Source organism: Typopeltis vanoorti, chromosome 22, assembly GCF_054136105.1.
Source record: "Typopeltis vanoorti isolate ZY-2024b chromosome 22, IOZ_Tvanoo_1.0, whole genome shotgun sequence".
Lineage (NCBI taxonomy): Eukaryota > Metazoa > Arthropoda > Arachnida > Uropygi > Thelyphonidae > Typopeltis > Typopeltis vanoorti.
The window spans coordinates 99,533,059-99,552,267 of NC_143570.1; the positions used below are offsets into that span (position 1 = coordinate 99,533,059).

Genomic DNA, 19,209 nt, shown 5'->3' on the forward strand with positions numbered 1-19,209 from the left:
GGTAGCGCTGCAGTTTTCTCCTTTACCTCATCCACTAACTGAAATGAGTGCCCTTCAATGCAGATTTCAACTTTGGAAAAAGGTAAAAGTCACATGAAGTTAAGTCTGACAAGTAAGGTGGATGGTCAACACTGGGATCTTCTTATCAGCCAGATACTGATTTACAGACAGTGCACTGTGAGCTGGAGCATTGTCCTGATGAAGAATCCAAGCGTTGTTCTTCCACCGATCAGGTCTCTTCTTCCTCGCTCGTTCTCTCAGCTTGGCCAGAACCTCAAGATGATAATGTTGGTTACCCATTCAACCATTGCCATGCCACTGATTTAAAAAAAAAAAAAAACCAAGCATTGCCTTCAGTTTTGACTTGCTCATTCTTGCTTTTTTCATTCTCAGTGATGTGGAAGTTTTCCAGTGCATTGATTGTCTCTTTGTTTCTGGATTGTACTGGAAAATCCACATCTCATCACATGTGATGATCTTCTCCTGCAAGTCTGGCTCCGCTGTCAGTCGTTTCATGATGTCAGTGCAAATTTGTTTCCAGCAAAGTGACTTCACACGTGTTTCTTTTATAACTGCCTACAGACTAACTACGAGCAACAGTGAACAATGCTTATTTCAACTGCTTCTAGAACCTTCAAGGTCATTCACAGTGCAAGCACATCCTACTGCTACAAGTATACGCACAGTGCACCTTGTCTCGTTATTTAATAGCCACACCTCGTAGTGTGGTCTTGGTTCAGCTTCAATGATATTCACTTCCATCTCCGCTCTACTAACTAGACAAACTTTTTCTTTGTGCATCATTCTGATATCCCACGTCAGTGTCTAAATTAGAATCTCCTCCTTTTTAACCTTCTTGGATGAAAATTATTTTGTCTCATTCTCTCCAATTCTTGACTGTAGAGGTGCTCAGGGAACTGTTATCACTAATTATCTCACACAAAACAACATGTTCATATACCTACCAGATAATTCAAAGGGCATTCCAAACACTGTTGATCTCTTCCTCACCAATGTGCCCTCTAAGTATATTCTAAAAATTTTGTGTATCCCTCAGCCAATTCAGACCATATTCTAGTGCTGAATTCTTCTTCCATGTAGCAGTATTATAAGATTTCCAAGTGAAGTGATCTATATAACTTCAGTGCTTAATTTCTTTGAGTGGAATATTCTTTTCATTCTTTTCATTGTCTTCTGATCCAAACATTTGTGCTGCATATATTACTGAAAAAAAAAATCTTGACATGTATGGAAACACTTTCTCTCCATTCTACTTTAAATTCTCATCTTTTATTTAAGTCTTGGTTTTCCAAGAAATGTGCTAATGCTATTCAAGAAGAATGAAGTATATTGTAGCTAGCTTCATTAAAATCTCCATTTTCCTTTTTCTGCCTTATAATAATGCTCAAAATACACATACTGGACACTGAATTAGAAACTTTTATTTAATACAATGTTGGACCTCCTTTAGTGCCAATACCGATCCACTTCAATTCCCTGCACAGTTTGGTGAGATATGGGTCGGAAACAGTCTTCATTAAATGCTTCGCTGCACACAGAAAGTTCTGTTTGTCTGTAAAAGCCTTCTCAGTCAATGCCAATCTTGTTCCTGACAGACTGTTTTATGACCACGGTTATGCGTCTTAGACAAATATAGATTATTTTTCCACTGATTAAACACTTGGGATATCTCACCTTTTGAGAAAGTAGCAAAGCAGTCAGCTCTGCTGCTTTCAAAATCGTGGCTCCAGCCAGCCAGGCACCCACAATAAGCCCTTTATCGAACTCTGAAAGATCTCCCCCACCATCCCCATTGTGATTGACAATTACTGACCAACAGCATTCTTAAATAGATGCCTAGAACACGTGGTGACGCATGTGACTAAGTATTTTGCATATATGCTGTGTAAGTGTGACGTTCATGTACATTTGCATAAAGGTTTCTAATTCAGCATGGTGGCTGCATTACTTATTTTTGTGGAAGCACCCCTATCCCCATAAAATAACTGCTACTGGAATTCATAGGGCCATCAGATCTTTCACCAGTCCTATAGTACCCAATACTGACTTTTCTTTGTCCACAACCTTTGTAAAGATTTCTAATTCTTTGTAAAGAATTAGAAATCTTTGAAAACATTGATTCAAGAGAGAGAGATAACTGAGAGTTGGAATTTTAAAGTGTCAAAAAAAATTATGTTTTTAAAATTCGTTAAAAATACACTTACCTAATTACAGTAAGCAGCTGCTGCTCAAAATCCCTTCATAGTGCTGTATTGTGGAACAAAATCTCTATTACTGCTGTATTGTGGAACATTCTATCCACTGATGTGTTTCCCAAGGAATACAATATACAGGCTTTTAAATCAAATATAATCAAGTTCCTCCTTTCCCAACTCACTACCCATATACGGTTGGATCATCAACCTATAGCACTCATGTACTATAGGTTGATGATCCAACCTCTCGTCTATGAGCACAACATCAAAAAATAAATAAAAATAAAAAAATCAATCCAAATGGTCTGAGATATTTTAAAAGACAAACTGGAATACCCAGTTAAGAACAGTATTTTTTCAAACTAGCTATGATATTTTAAACTACAAATTAATAGAAACTTAATCAACATATGAAGTTTTTTATATGAAATAAAAGTTAAGCATATTCAAAATAAATGAGCTGAATAGCATTAAAAAACTATAAAAATAAAAATAACTTAACACGATAACCACAGTATTTGACTTTAATGAAATAAAGGTACAAATATTTTGTACTGAAATTAACAAGTACATTATCAGTGTAGAACAAACAGTTAAAAGGAATAGAATACAAAGTACATAACTGTCGGTGGATTACCAATTCAAATTGTTGCCGCAAGCTAGAAAATTAATATTAATAAAATATTATTAAATAATTCTTAAAAACTATTTCTTTGATGGTCACATAAGATAAGAATCTCCCAAACTTTTGGGAGAGAGACAGACAGACAATCATTTCGATTCAAATTTGGGCGATGTAAAAGGGCTTTGCAACTTTCTTTGAAAAGGCATTTATATTTAAACTTGCATCTGTGGAGAAGACAAGCTTTATCCCACTGGATATTGTGTTTACTGTCAATACTATGTTGTGTCAGACCAGACTTTGGAGATTTCATGTATTCGATATAATACTGATGTTCCTTCATTCATTTTTTCCACAGAACGGCCTGTTTGTCCAAAGTATGTTACATTACATTCACACGGTATCTGGTAAACACCAGCTAATGATAGAGGTGCCAGTTTGTCTTTTGTAGATGGCAACGAGCGAGAAATTTTGTTGATAGCAAAATATATGGGAATGAGATGATACTTCTTCAAAATTCTTCCAATAGATTCTGAGATGCCTGAAATATAAGGGATTGGAACCCTACGGCCTGTTGAAGAATCCTGAAGTGCTGGAACATAGGAGTCAATTATCTGCTGGATTTGATTAGGGTTGTAACCATTAAATTCTATTAACTTTTTTATAGTGAAAAGTTCTTGTTGTAAGCTTGAGGGAGAGGAGCACGCTTTATGTGCTCTATTAATTAAAGACTTGATAACACCAATTTTTTGAGAGGTGTGATGAGCAGACTTTTGATGAATGTATCTGCCAGTAAAGGTAGATAACTTTTTTGATAGACACTGATCGATAAAGTACCAGAGGATGTGTGTGTAAGGAGGATGTCCAAGAATGGTAAACTACCATCCTTTTCTTTTTCCATGGTGAACTGAATGCATGGATGAAGGCTACTGATCTGTTGTAGGAATTTAGTAATTTCCTGTTCAGTATGCGGCCAAATAGCAAAGACATCATCAACATAACGAAACCAAAGAGAGGGTTGGGGATGAATGGATGAGAACAAGGTGTCACAAAACCTACCTTTACTGGCAGATACATTCATCAAAAGTCTGCTCATCACACCTCTCAAAAAATTGGTGCTATCAAGCCTTTAATTAATAGAGCACATAACGTGTGCTCCTCTCCCTCAAGCTTACAACAAGAACTTTTCACTATAAAAAAGTTAATAGAATTTAATGGTTACAACCCTAATCAAATCCAGCAGATAACTGACTCCTATGTTCTACCACCTCAGGATTCTTCAACAGGCTGTAGGATTCCAATCCCTTATATTTCAGGCATCTCAGAATCTATTGGAAGAATTTTGAAGACGTATCATCTCATTTCCATATATTTTGCTATCAACAAAATTTCTCGCTCGTTACCATCTATAAAAGACAAACTGGCACCTCTATCATTAGTTGGCATTTACCAGATACCGTGTGAATGTAATGTAACATACTTTGGACAAACAGGCCATTCTGTGGAAAAAAGAATGAAGGAACATCAGTATTATATCGAATACATGAAATCTCAAAAGCCTGGTCTGGCACAACATAGTATTGACACTAAACACAATACCCAGTGGGATAAAGCTTGTCTTCTCCACAGATGCAAGTTTAAATACGAACGCCTTTTCAAAGAAAGTTGTGAAGCCCTTTTACATCGCCAAAATTTGAATCGAAATGATTGTCTCTCTCCCCCAAAAGTTTGGGAGATTCTTATCTTATGTAACTATCAAAGAAATAGTTTTTAAGAATTATTTAATAATATTTTATTACTATTAATTTTCTAGCATGTGGCAACAATTTTAATTGGTAATCCACCAACTGTTATGTACTTTGTATTCCATTCCTTTGAACTGCTTGTTGTCTACACTGATGATGTACTGTTAATTTCAGTACGAAATATTTGTACCTTTATTTCATTAAAGTCAGTTACTGTAGTTATCGTGTTAAGTTATTTTTACAGTTATGCCATGGGTACCTTTAATGATTGAAAAACTATATATGTTGGGAGGATGGAATTCACTTTTTATTAAATGGTATACTGACTTAACTGAGGTCGAATTAAATGCTGCTTACTGTAATTAGGTAAATGTATTTTTAATGAATTTTAAAAACAATTTTTTTTTGACACTTGCAAATTTCAACTCTTGGGTATCTCTCTCTCTCTCTTGAATCAATATTTCTGAACTGTTTTCTAAGAAATTCACGCTCCACTTCCTTTAATAACATTCTTCAAGGGAATGCTATGAAGGAAAATGGAATATGTGAATGAAGAATAAACATCCTCCACATCTAAAGCAAAACATCTGGTTAAGAATGAAGGAACAGTATTTTCAGTGATTTGATGCAATTACAATTTACTTACAAAAATAAAGTGGTCGCCATTGTAATTACAATGGCAGCCACTTTATTTCCTAAAAATTTTTGCAAAACATCTTTCGCAGTATTCTATAATTTTAGAGTTCAGAGTAGTTTCCAAATAGACACCTTTTGTCATTTAATTATTCCCCATAGCAATATGCTCTTTGATATTTGTACCACTAACATAACAACAGATTAACCAACCATTTTGAACTGATATAGTTTCAGTTCAATAATGATTTGAAGGGTTACAAGTACTGAAAATCATATGGAAGAGGTTTAGCCCTTCCCCAGTGCAGCAAAATTTAACCACTAAAATTACATGTGTGCACGTGTGTGTGTGTGTGTTAATATTTTCTTAAAAAAATCATTTTAACACAATGATTACACCATACCTTAACAGCAATTTGGGAAACCTGTCATTATTTTCTGGAAATGTCTGACCAATATAAGAACGGAGTTCCTGATAAGCTTTCTCTTGAAATTTTTCAACTTGTCGGGCACTTGGCAATGATGGATGATCTGTGCAAAATGTCACAAAATAAAGTCTTAATCAAATTGGTAATGGTATTCCAAGATGTACTGCAGAATAATACATTTTATATAAAAGCAATGCTTTTTAACTATGGGGAGCAGCCAACAATTTGTAATAAAATATTAGATTAAAAAAAAATCCTGAAAAAATTAAAAAAAGAAAGAACAATGATAATGCAGCTTACTTTATGATGAGTCTGTTGATTTTTTTTGACCAAAAAACTAATGTAATAAAAACAATTAACACTGGTTTTATAGGTCATAATAATTAGTTAAAATTAGTTAATAAAACCTACTAGTTTTGCCACTTAAGCTAGTGGCTTCATCTGGGTTAGGATGGACACGCAAATATACAACACGCATTAAATATGAATCATTACATAACTAAAAACACAGACTGTAAGAACTGTTATACAAAAATACAAGTTAAACAGAAACACGTGGAGCATGGAATCTTGCACATAGTCAGTCATTGTTCAGCAAGTGTGACTGATAGTTTGCAGAAAAAGTTCTCATTTTACTTTATGTTTTATTTCTCGTTTCTTTATAATAAGATATTTTGATCATTCCCCATTAATTGCAGAATACAATTACTAACAGAGTGTTTAAGCATCTGTTAGTAAGCATCATGGAATTATGGGTAATATGACAGTCCTCATGGCAGTCTTCCAAGATAAAAAATCTAGAACTGATAAAAGACGAGAGGCTAAACTGAATGAAGATTTATTTATTTATTTTCTTCTTTGTGGGGTGGTGGTGGTAGTGGTAAAATGAGAAATGAAATTACCAGAAAGTGAAACACAACTCGCTTTTACTAGGAAACTTAAAAATAAATAAAAATTGTTGAAAAAATTAATATCTGTTAAAATGATATATAAAGGTACAATAAAATAATGTATGGTAATATCAGAAAAGACAATCCATTTTGTATTATACACACCATCTGTTAGTACTGAAGAAGTTACATGACATGAGTTATGTAAATAGGCAGAATGAGTCTGTTCTATTGAGAAACTTATGCACATACTTCAATATTCCAGTCTGGCCTTTGGATAATGAAAGAATGAATTTATTATTTGACTTGTGTTTGTTTTGTATGTGTGTGTATGTGCATGATGTATACACAATTGATGTAATTCTTTCAAATGCACCTTACCTTGTTTTCACACTGAGTGTTAAGTAAATTTACAAGAGTTCATTCCAACTGGTGCAATGACTTTTAACTTCATTCCTTATAGAATGAAGAAAATGATTGACTCAAGACCATAAAAAAAATATATATATATTTAATGAAACTAAATAAAATTATATACATGGTAAATAAAATTAAATTAATAATTATAAAACTAATTGGATCCAAGGCCTTCCAAATAAAAACCATATTTTGAAATCTCGTTTATCTTTAGAGGATGAATTTATTCTTTCATTGATTCATTCTACTAATATTTGTTTTGCATATACTTAAGTCTACCAGACTAAACATTTTCTTTTTCACAACAAATTCCTACAAAGATAATAAACGTTCATTAGAGTCAGTTCTTTTTCGAGTCCTTTCTCAAAATACAAAACTTCTTAACTTCAATGGAACTACAGAGTTAACTTATTTAGCATATATTGTTCCATTCATCCTCATTGTTTGACCGAGTATAAATATTGTCTTACCTCAGGCAATTTAATCATAAGAATCACAAATAACAAATTCTTTACCAGAGAAAAAAGCAGTTTCTTTTCCTATAATCACCTTTTCAGTCACAGGATTCACCTTGCTAAGATTCCATTTTGGAATCCTCTATTGATACGTTCCAACTGTCAACTTTTTTCAAACTTTCTTAGAACAAAATTCTCTGGTCCATGTTCTCAAACTTCCATTCTGTCTTCTCTCATTGTTACCCAGGTACAAAATGCTCTGTAAGCTGTCAATCACCCATCAATTTCTTTGGTGAGCATGCATACTTGTTCAACTAAGCAGCAAATGAGAAGTTAGTAATGTCTGACATGTTGTTGTTGTTAGCGAAAGAATTCTTTAGGAGAAATGGCAGATATAATGGTACACTTAACAATTGTGAATTATGATAAAGAACCTTTGAAACTATTACAATTATCAGATATGGTAAGTACATGAATCTCAAATGCTTTACTTTTTTTTTTTTTTTTTTTACTATATAAATACCAATTTCTTATTGGGCATGACAAGTGCCAATCATGCATGGTTGCAAAACCAAAACTAATAAAAAAACTAAAGTAGAAAAGCAACAGTGAAAAGATTCATCATCATCATAATCAGTGACCTGAATGCCCTCAAGGGATGTTCAGGTTACTATGAACTACATGATTTTAATCTCCTATCAACAATTTTCCTCCAAATCAATCTATTAGTTGTGAGCACTTAAATATTGTTATATCTAACCTTTCATGCTTCTAGGGCATTTCTGACTGAATCAATCCACCTAGACATCGGTCTTCCACTGGGTCTCTTTCCTGCCATCTTGGCATCAAATTCCTGTTTTGCTAACCTTTCCTTACCCATAATTTAAAGATACCAAGCATTATATTATATGCTTGGTTTAATCCTTTATCCAAGTGTAAGCAAACAAAGTTTGCACCTGAAGTATTTTCAGGACTGGGGGCAACTCTATATAGAAGCTAATGACTTCACATCACTTGCCTTAGTATCCCATAATGCAAAGCACATATCCTTACGGATTTGGAAAGGGTCACTACCCAGAACAGTTTTGACCTTTACTGAGGTCTCATCAGTGGGAGCCAGACCCAGATGTAAAATAAAATACTCAGGTTGAAGTAATGCAAAACTCATTCTTTCCCATACGAGTTGCCAAAAGGTGTCATTTTAAAAGGTACCAAGAATTACTGAAATAAAGAGCCAAAAGGCTTCGCTTCGGAGATGCAAAATTATACAAATTAAGTGGACATTGAATCCAACATTATTTCAAAGCCAAATATATAGAAACTACAAGAGTTTTGTGCTGAATATAGAAACTATAAAAGTTTTGGCAGATCCAGGCGTAAGCAACCTTTCAGGACAGGGACCCCAAGAATTACTGAAATAAAGAGCCAAAAGGCTTCACTTCAGCGATGCAAAATTATACAAATTAAGTGGATATTGAATCCAACATTATTTCAAAGCTGAATATATCAGGCTGGCTGCTAGAGGAATTCGTGGTCTGTAGTGTTTGTTGAGAGCTCCTGATAAGATAAGTGTAATTTTAAGTTCTCATTGACAATTTTGCTTGAATATTACATAGTTTTGTTTGCTTTGCATATTATAGTGTGTCTGTTTGTGTGTTTTTGGTGTTTCAATTATTAATTTGATAAAGTATAGCGAGCACATGGCTCTCGTAAGAAGGAAAATGGCGGCTAGTAATAATGGTTCGCCATCTTTGTTCAATAACTGTAATATAAAGGAGATTATTCAGTGTACTATCTGCGAAATCTACGCTTTGCGGAGAGCGGTTGGAATATGGTTAGATGATGATAATGGAGTGAATGTGTGTAGAAAATGTAAGGAAAATGAGGAATTAAAGTGTATTTCAGGTCGTGAGTGTGACATTTTTGTCAAATTTCAGAATGAAGAAAATAGCGATATGATAAGAAATTGCGAGGTTGTACCAGAGAACCGTGAGGGCGTGAATGTAGAAAGTGTGAATGATGGTATTAATACAGAGAAAATTAATGATTTAACAGATAATAAAAAAAGATGAAATAGATGCAATGAGTGAGATTGCGTTGTTGAGCGGAGCGATACATAGGGCAAAGCGGCAGCTAGAGCGTATGCACAAATGTCTACTGAGTGTACCAGCCAATAATAAAAAGTATGATAGGAAAAATAAGAGTATGTTTGTGAACATAAACAAAATGAAGGAGTGAGTGCTGTATGGAGATTCGTTAGTACAAGGTGTGTTAGTAGAGGATTTGACAAAATCGTACCAACCTGGTGCGACCATCAAGGACATAACATAAGTGAGTCTATTAGAGAGCAAAAGGAAAGGGTGAAAGAAATGATAGTTGTGGCAGTTACGAATGATTTGAAAGGAGATAAAATGGAAATGATAGAGGACCTGAATGAATTGTTTGAGGTAGCAAAAGAAAACAGTGAGAGAGTTAGGATGATTAGTCTTTTGCCGTGGTATGACAGTGAAGTGTTTAGAAGGAGGGCCATAATTGCAAATGACTTTGAAAAAGTGTTGTTGAATGAAGTGGATGTGCAGAATCAGGAAAACTAGATTTATTAAGGGGGGGGGGAGGAGTAGATATGCAGACCTTTGGGAGGCAGTTGAGTGTATGAATGAGTATAATATGCCCGAGCGAATAAGGACAACAAATCAGAATGGGATAGTTAGTATAAGGCATCAAGGTAGGGATGGGGCTAACGGGGGTCTGCAATTCATGTACACTAATGCTAGGAGTATTAGTAACAAGAAGGAAGAATTTTTGGCCTTGGTTGGCATTTCCAGACCACAGGTTATTGGCATTAGTGAAACATGGCTGACTGTAGATGATATAGCCAGTGGGATTGAATGTGATGGGTATAGTGTGTGTTCAGGAATGACAGGGAGAATAAAATGGGGGAAGGTGTACTGTTGATGATAGCTGATGAGCTGCAGCCGAGGAGGATAGAAGTTGAATTGCAGGATAGAGAAAAGGGCACATTTGAGGCCATTTGGTGTGAGATTGTGGCTAGCAGAACAAAATATACAATTGGGTGCTGCTATAGACCAGGTGATGGAAAAGATGGTGGAGATAGTATGCAGAAGCAAATAGAAGAAATGAGTGGAAGGAGGGTAATTATTATGGGAGATTTCAACTATGGTCGCATTGATTGGAGTGAGGAGAGGACACACGGGAGGAAGGAATTGGATTTTATGCAGTTATTAAGGGATAACTATCTGCGACAGTATGTAATGGAAAATACTAGGGCCAGAGCATGCTTGACCTAGTAATTGCATCTGAGGATTTGGCTGTAACTAATATGACCACATTGCCACCAATTGGTGAGAGTGATCATAGGGTCATGACTTGGGAGGTGGCTAAAGGTGTGGAATTTACAATTAGGACAGGGTACATGTGGAATTATCGGGCTGGTAAGTATGACAAGCTTAGGAGTTTGATTGGTTCAGTGCCATGGCATGTACAACTGCAAGGGCTAGAAGTTGATAGTACATGGGAGGCGGTTAAGAAGTGTTTGCATGAAGCAATGGCTGACTGTATACCTAGAGTCCGAATAATAAATCAAGTAGAGGTTAAATGGATGAATAACACCATTAAGCTTGAGCTGCAAAAAAAGAAACAACTATGGAGGGAATTTAAGGAGAAAGGTGATCGGCAGGCACATGAACGGTATAAAGCGCAGGCCAGAAGGGTAACGAGTGTGGTAAGAAAAGCAAAAAAGGATTACGAAAGAACATTGGCCATGCAGGCTAAGGAGAATCCTAAACAGTTTTTTCGATATGTTGCAAGTAAAAGAAAAAATGTATATGGCAGAATGATTTTAAAGAATGCCGATGGTAGGAGGTAACCAAATCAGTTGATATAGTTGAGTTATTGAACGAGCACTTTGCAATAATATATCATCCAGGTGGTGACATTGCAGAAATGAATGAACCAATAGATTATATGGAAATTGTGGTGAAGGAAGTGGAGGTAAGTAGTCTATTGCAAAACCTCAATGTCAATACATCTGTGGGATGTATTGACATTGAGGTTTTGCAATAGACCTCAATGTCAATACATCTGTGGGATTGGATGGTATACCAGCTCATGTCGTACGTGAAGTGGCTAAAGAATTGTCAGTATCCTTGACCATTTTGTTTAATTTGAGTCTCGGGTCTGGGTTAGTCCTGAGGGGGTAGAAAGAGGGGAAAATAGTTCCACTGCATAAAGGCAGTTCCAAGACTGCTGTTGTAAATTACCAACCGATTAGCATATCAGGCATCGTTGTCAAGGTCTTGGAGAAATTAGTTAAGAAAAGAACACAGGATTGGATAGATGAAAATGGGATATTGTATGGGAGACAACATGGTTTTGTGAAGGGTAGATTGTTCCTCAGTAACTTGCTCATGTTTTATAACACAGTGACGGCTGAACTGGATAAGGGTAATGGGTTTACAGTCATTCTACTGGATCATACCACTCCTTAAACTCATTGACCATTCTTGCCCTCAACACGCTATCAGGCAATGCATTCCATGGTTCAACCACCCTCCATGCAAAGAAACCACTCCTCACCCTCTTGCTCACAGTTTCCTTCCGTAACTTCTAGGGATGGCCCATTGTCATCACTCCTTCCTGCTGTTCAACCAAGCAAAAGAACTCCCCAGTGTCAACCCTGTAACCACCTCTCAACTGTTTAAAAGTCTCCATCACATCATGTTAATCTCCTTCTTCTATACACAAAACTCTGCAGTCCAATTATGAAGATTACAACCCTGTTAGGAATAATTACTTTAATTTCCTGACATTTCAAACTTCATATTATGTCATCATCTGGAATATACACATATATATAAAAAGACAAACTATGTTACATTTCAAACGGTATGCTAAAGTGACAATGATCTGATCAACCTTATTCTACTGGCCTGACCCCTAGTGGAAAAAAAAAACTACATCAAAGCTATATTCTATTTATAACATCATCTGAACAAATTCATATAGTTTTAATACAACAAAATTGGTGGCCTAATCAATAATTTAACATAAGTGTTTGTTATATTAGAGCTAAGATCCTAGATCATGACAGTCCTAATTATAATTAACTCTTAGACCAAAAGCTTATGTGGGTAGAATATGTTTTTAGAGCATCTGCCAAGAGAATCAGAGAGAAGTGCTGGAATCCAGTGTCACTGAGGATGAAACCATTGTCCTTTATTATGATCCTCTTTCCAAAAGGAAATCCATCCATATTCTTGGAATTTTTAGACCACCATTATTGCTAAGATTTAGGGTGGTTGATTAAGAATTTCACAGGCCTTTTTAAATTTACACTTATACCATGTTTTGGTGCGATGTAAAAAACAAGTGCCTTTCCAGTCGTTGTATGTAGAGTATTCAGGGCATGATCAGAAAGGCCAGATTTAACAGTTATTAAATTATTAAATTTAATGTGCCATTTATGTTCCTTTTTTTGGATAGGAATTGTATGTCCTGTTTCAGCTATATAAGGCAAATTACAGGTGCAATGAATATGGTATACTCCAGGGTGGACCAGAGAAGGAAGTGGATCCTTGGATGAGTTGAGTAAGTTCTTTAATTTTGCAGAAAGTTTAAATTAAATTAAAGTAATTATTCCTAACAAGGTTTTAGTTTTCATAATTTACCAAAATGAAATTTCATTGCTGAATTTCTCATTATGTCTGCCCACACCACTCTGCTTCATACTGCCTGTTATTCAAGAGCATATCGTCGTGTTTAGTGTTGAATATTAGGTGGGTTCCCAAATGTGGCTGTAATGTTAAAAATTGAATACCACGCTGTGATAAAGTTTTTCACCAAAGAAGGGCTTTCTCCAAGTACTATCAAACAGTGAGTGGATGGTGTTTATGGGGAATCTTCTTCTTTATATTCCACCATGAAGGAATGGACTAAACAGTTTCACCTAGGGAGAGAGAAAGAGAGAGAGCATCGAAGATGATCCTTGTGATTGCCGGCCTGTGGAAGTGATGACTGAGGAAAATGTCTGTCTTGTTGAGGAGGAACTGCTCAATGACAGATGGCTGAAGCTCAAAGAAATCTCAGCAAGGTTGGGGTTTTCTATAACAACCATTTTTTGCATCATTCACAAGAAGCTTGACATGACAAAGATCGGTGTCCCGACTTCTCTCTTCAATTGAAAAGGAGCATCGTGTGACCTGTTTTCACAAGTTTTTAGAGCTTTGCCAAGGGAATCAGAAGTGCTGGAATCCATTGTCACTGGGAATGAAACCATGGTCCTTTATTATGCTCCTCCTTCCAAAAGGGAATCCATGGAGTGGCGTAAACCAGGTGAAGCACCACTGAGAAAAACCAAGGTCACTCAGTCCACCAAGAAGATCATGGCAACAATCTTTTGGGATTGCCGAGAATTCTCTTGATTGACTTCAAGGAAAGGAATAACACTGTGATGCAAAATATTATGCTTCATTCCTGCACAAACTGCATGCCATAAAGGAAAAGAGATGAGGAATGCAACCATATTTATTTAAATTAGGCTGATTTTTAAGAGCAGCAGCAGATTCTAAAAACATTCTTTCTCTTCTAAATTTACTGCCATGGAGCATGATGGTCTTTTTTCAATTGATTCTGTGAGCTGTATCCAAAGCATGATCTGTAAGGCTAAAGAAGAAAGGCTGACTGACTATAGTCATGACTGCAGATGTATTTTTTATGTTCTTCCATTCAGATGGTAGCTGATATTCCTGTCTGTTCATAGTAGGTCAGCTTGCAGGAACAAGGAAGTCTATGTATATCTGGAACTGAGAGGGGACAGAGTTTGTCTTTAGTGGAGTGGATAAGGGTAGCTAGTTTTAAGTGACATCGTGGGGATTGAAAGTGGTGCAAATATGGCATTTCTTTAAAATTCTGGATATTTTTTCTCATGTGCCTCAGATATAGGGGATGGTGATAGCATACTAAAATCTTTCTGAAGAATAATGGATTGGGGGAAGGACTGATTATTCCCAATACTTCCCAAAATATGGGAAACACCACCAATACTTCAAGATCCCAGTTTAATAGGCTGCTGATAGATGTCAATAGAGGGTGCCTCGCCTACTTAGGACTCTAGTATTTCATCCATTCATTTCACTTAGTTTTGTGCTGCCTTAGTGTGTGTGTTTGTTTCAAATCTCATTTTGTACTCTCTGATAATGCCTCTGTAACTGAGATGAAATATTGGAAGCATTAAATACTATTTTTAATAATTTCCTGGTGCTGTTTCCTCCATTAAACCTCTAACATGAGATCCCGATTATATGATTTGACCAGTAAGCAACTCCAATTAGCTTTAAGAAAGAATAAAAGTGTTGATTACAATGTTGAAAATAAAAAATACCGTATATTCCAGTGTACAAGTTGACCTGGCGTATAAGTTGATATTGGAATTTTTTGAGTTTATTTCAGTTTTTATAGTATACTCGTCGTATAAGTCGACTCGAAAAATTTCTTTTTTGTATTGACCAGTTGACTAATAGTGAACTACAGTGCAATGGTTCCATTTAAAAGAATGAAATATGATGCAAGTTTTAAGTGCAAAGTGATTAAATTTGCAAAAGAAAATACTAACTGTGTTGCTGCAAGTTAGTTTGGAGTAAATGAAAAACTAGTTTGCGATTGGAGAAAAAATTAAACTTTAATAATGAAAATGCCAAAAAATAAGTGCGTATTATGGAAAGGAATTTGTAAGTGGCCTATTCTGGAAAATAATGTTGTGGATTGGGTTCGAGAAAATCGCCAAAATGGACTCATTATAATAAGAAATAATATTCGTTTATTTGCTTTGAAGCGGGGCAAAGCAAATAAAAAGGACAGCGAAAACTTCAAAGCTACAGTGAGTTGGTTTAGCTGGTTTATGGAAAGGAAAAATTTAGTGCTTCGACTAAAAACGAAAATCGCACAGAAGCTGCCAAAGGATTTGGATGATAAGTTATTAAGTTTTCAAAGATTTATAATTACTAAAAGAAAGCAAAAAAATTATTTATTGTCTCAAATTGGAAATATGGATGAAGCTCCAGTTATGTTTGACATGATTGGGAATAGAACAGTAGAATTGAAAGGAAGTAAAACTATTTCTTTAAAAACAACTGGACATGAAAAAAGCAGTTTCATAGTTGTACCTGCTTGTATGGCTGATGGTACTAAATTAAAACCTATGATAATTTTTAAAAGAAAAACAAAAAGATCAAAATTCCAAGAAACGTTTTTGTCCATGTTCACGAGAATGGTTGGATGGACGAAGCAGGAGTTAAGCTGTGGATAAAAAATATTTGGAATACACGACAAGGTGCATTAAAAAATCCAGTCTTTTAGTGTGGGACATGTTCAAATCCCATTTAACGGAGAGCACAAAATCTTAATTAAGCGAGAATAATACCAATATGGCAGTGATTCCAAGTGGGTTAACTTCACTAATGCAACCGTTGGATATGTGTATAAACAAGCCATTTAAAGACAGTTTACGAAAACAGTGGAATGCGTGGATGCAAGAAGGAGAGACAAGTTACACAAAAGGAGGACAAATGCGATATGCATCTTTGGTAACTATGTGTGAATGGGTAGCGAAAGCATGGGATGAAATAAAACCAGATACAGTTATAAAATCTTTCAAAAAACGTGCTATATCTAACAAATTAGATGGCTTGGAAGATGATTTTGTTGACAATGATGACGAAATTGATGCTAAATCTGATGGAGAAAATGAATACAATTTATATGACAATATACCGGAAGAAATTACAGAACCGGAGTACAATGAACTTTTCATACATTCAGACATTTTGTAAATAAATAATTATATAACATGTAAATAATTTTTTCTGTAAATAAATTTGATATAAGTTGAAAGATTTTTACTTATTTACCCTTTTTGTATATTGCTAATAAATTTAACAGAGCATGATACGTACTAGTTTTTTCTTGGAAAGCAATCAATTTTTGACCTGGTGTATAAGTTGACCTAAAAAATTTAGGACTTTTTTTCAATGCTGAAAAGTCGACTTATATGCCGGAATATATGGTATGTAGTTTTAAAAAAGTATTAAAGTCAAAATTTTACTAGTTTCTTCCCGGAAACATGGTTTTTTTTTATCCCTCAAAACAAGCAAACTGGCCCTGTGAACACACAACTCTAGACATATAACACCTCAGGGAATGATGGTAGCAACTGGCTAGTAAGTAGTAACTTCTGACCAATACTTCATTACATCCAAATGCCAATATTGGCATCCTGGGTACTCCCACATGCTAACAAGAACAAATCATGTGTACATTCAGCTATTAACTCTGTAAAAATACCACATTCACCCAATCTTAGGATAATGCTCTCACATTTAGGATGGTGCACCAACAACTTACCTGAAAATCTTGATGGTATCCAAAAGATGGTAGCTCAGCTAATCAATAATCTCTCTCTCATGGATTCATTCCCACCATTATCTCACATATGATCTGTTTCTACTTTATGCATTTTGTAAAGGAACTTTCATCGTTCAACTGAATGGCCTCCATCATTTCTCCCCATTTCTGCTGATGAGTGTACTGCAGCACAAGCAGCAGTTATTCAACATCCATTTACAGCTCAACTGCTGACCTATTAAACCTAGGGGTAGCGTACCTAAAACCTCTCTAAAAATTCTTGATGCTGTTTAGATAAGGCTAGTTTGGCTAACTGATTACCTTCTTTTCAGAAATGGTCAGTTTATGCATTGTTCTTTTTTACTACAGATATTTTCATGACACTTCAGCAGAACGAGCATCCATCATGCCTCCCATTTCTGTTAATGAAAGTTAGGCATCATAAAATGACATCTATTTATAGTTGAATTGCTGACCCTTCCCCACCAAATCAGTTGAATACTAAAACTTCCAGCTTTACAAAAGAACATCAACAGATCACCTTTCTCTAGACTACTGCCCACACATGGTGAATTGCTATCTTCTTTGTGACATCTCATGTGTGTGAGAGTGATATTAAAAAAATAAACAAACAGTTAAATTCCATCTGTTCAAATGACAATGCCCTAACCAATGAATTAAATCACATCCTCAACACTTACTCAGCCAACGGGTACCCCCCCCCCCCAAAAAATCCAAAAAATATTGAAACCAGTAAACCACAACCCCCCCCTCCCCATCACAACAAGGATTACTCTAAATCCATCACCATTCCCTACATCCGAGGCACCTCAGAAAAAATTACCAAAATCTTAAAAAACATGACTTGACCTCTTGTTACAAAACTTATAGAAAATTGGCATCCCTTATCTGCTCCACTAAAGACCAACCACTCCCCCTAGACCTATCTGACGTATACCAGGTCCCTTGCAGCCTTCCAACTACTTTGGCCAAACAGGCAGGACAGTGAATATCAGAATTTCAGAACACAAGGACTACATCCAGTTTCACCAGTACAGCCACTCTGGTCTTACAGACCATGCTCTGGATACAAGCCACAGAATACAGTGGAAGAAAGCCACAATAATACACCGTAACAAGTTCAAATTTGAAAGACTATTCATGGAATCAGCCTCACCCCTAAGAAACATGCCAAACCTCAACAAATTTGGTTGCATGAGACTGCCCCAAATTTGGGAGGCTTACATCAGGAAACCTTCAGCCCAACGGCCAAGAATACCTACATAGCCTGCTAGGGGGCACCATCAGGACTTTTAGGAAAACCATAGCTTCCTTGTTTTGTTCTCATTTACTGTGTTTAGTGCCTGCGTGCACGTGTCTTTATTGTAAGTTCCTTTGAGGATGGAAACGTGACGTTGCTGAAATATTGGAAATATATTAAAGTTTAATTTTATGTATATTCTATTGTACGTTGTAATTTCCTTAAGTTATTTAGTAAGCATGTACAAGCAACGCTTAAGCCTGTCTACGAGAATCTCTAATACTTATATGACAGCTAGTCACTTATCCAACTCAGAAGACTGTTATCCAATCCCATCTGTGTCAATTTATTTAATAGTTTGTTATGTGGGAGTCTATCAAAAGCTTTTGCAAAATCCAAGTACGAGTACATCACTGTATATGCATCTCCCCTGTTCAAGGTATTTGCCACCTTGTTATAGTACATAAGTTAGTAAAACATGATCTCCCCATTATTATTATTATTATTAAACAAGACCTCATGGAGTCAAAGACTCATCTGGGAGGTCCTTTTATCACACACACACATCTCATCATACCGAGCCTTAAACACACTCAAACTCCTTGCAGACACCACACTCTCAGGCAAAGCATTCCAATCATTCACAACTCTGCATGAAAAAAACCTGCCTCTCACTCCCCTACTCACACCCTCTTTATACAGTTTCCAGAGATGACCTCTGGTTCTCCCCTGATCTCCCACTATTCTCTGTAGAACTTCTCCACCATTGATCTTATAACAACCCCTTACCAACTTGTAAGTCTCTATCATATCTCCCCTCTTCCTTCTCTCCACTAGACTCTGCAAATTACATCTTCTCAATCTTTCCTCATACTCAACATTCCAGAGGTCAGAAAACTACCTTAGTCAGTCGCCTTTGGACCCTTTCCAACATCTCTTCATCCTTCTGAAAACCCAGTGACCAAATCTGGGCACAATAGTCCATGTGTGGCCTAATCAAAGCCTTATACAATGGAACAAGAATCTCCCTTCTTCTACACGTCAGTGTCCTCCGCATCATTCCAGAAGTCTTTGTGTTGTCTTCACAATTTTGGTGATGTGTCCCCTAAATTTTAGATCCTTATC

General features: G+C 36.0%; 1 protein-coding gene across 5 annotated transcripts in view; it reads right to left on the reverse strand.

Annotated features, from left to right (window-relative positions):
• Positions 1-19,209, reverse strand: part of LOC150094589 (nuclear receptor subfamily 2 group C member 2-like) — an 808,056-nt gene that overhangs the window by 60,051 nt on the left and 728,796 nt on the right. For all 5 annotated transcript variants that reach the window (XM_090412047.1, XM_090412048.1, XM_090412044.1 and 2 more), the window contains one exon: positions 5,621-5,747. In XM_090412047.1, the coding sequence (XP_090268173.1) occupies positions 5,621-5,747 (127 nt within the window). The remainder of the gene's footprint in view (positions 1-5,620; positions 5,748-19,209) is intronic.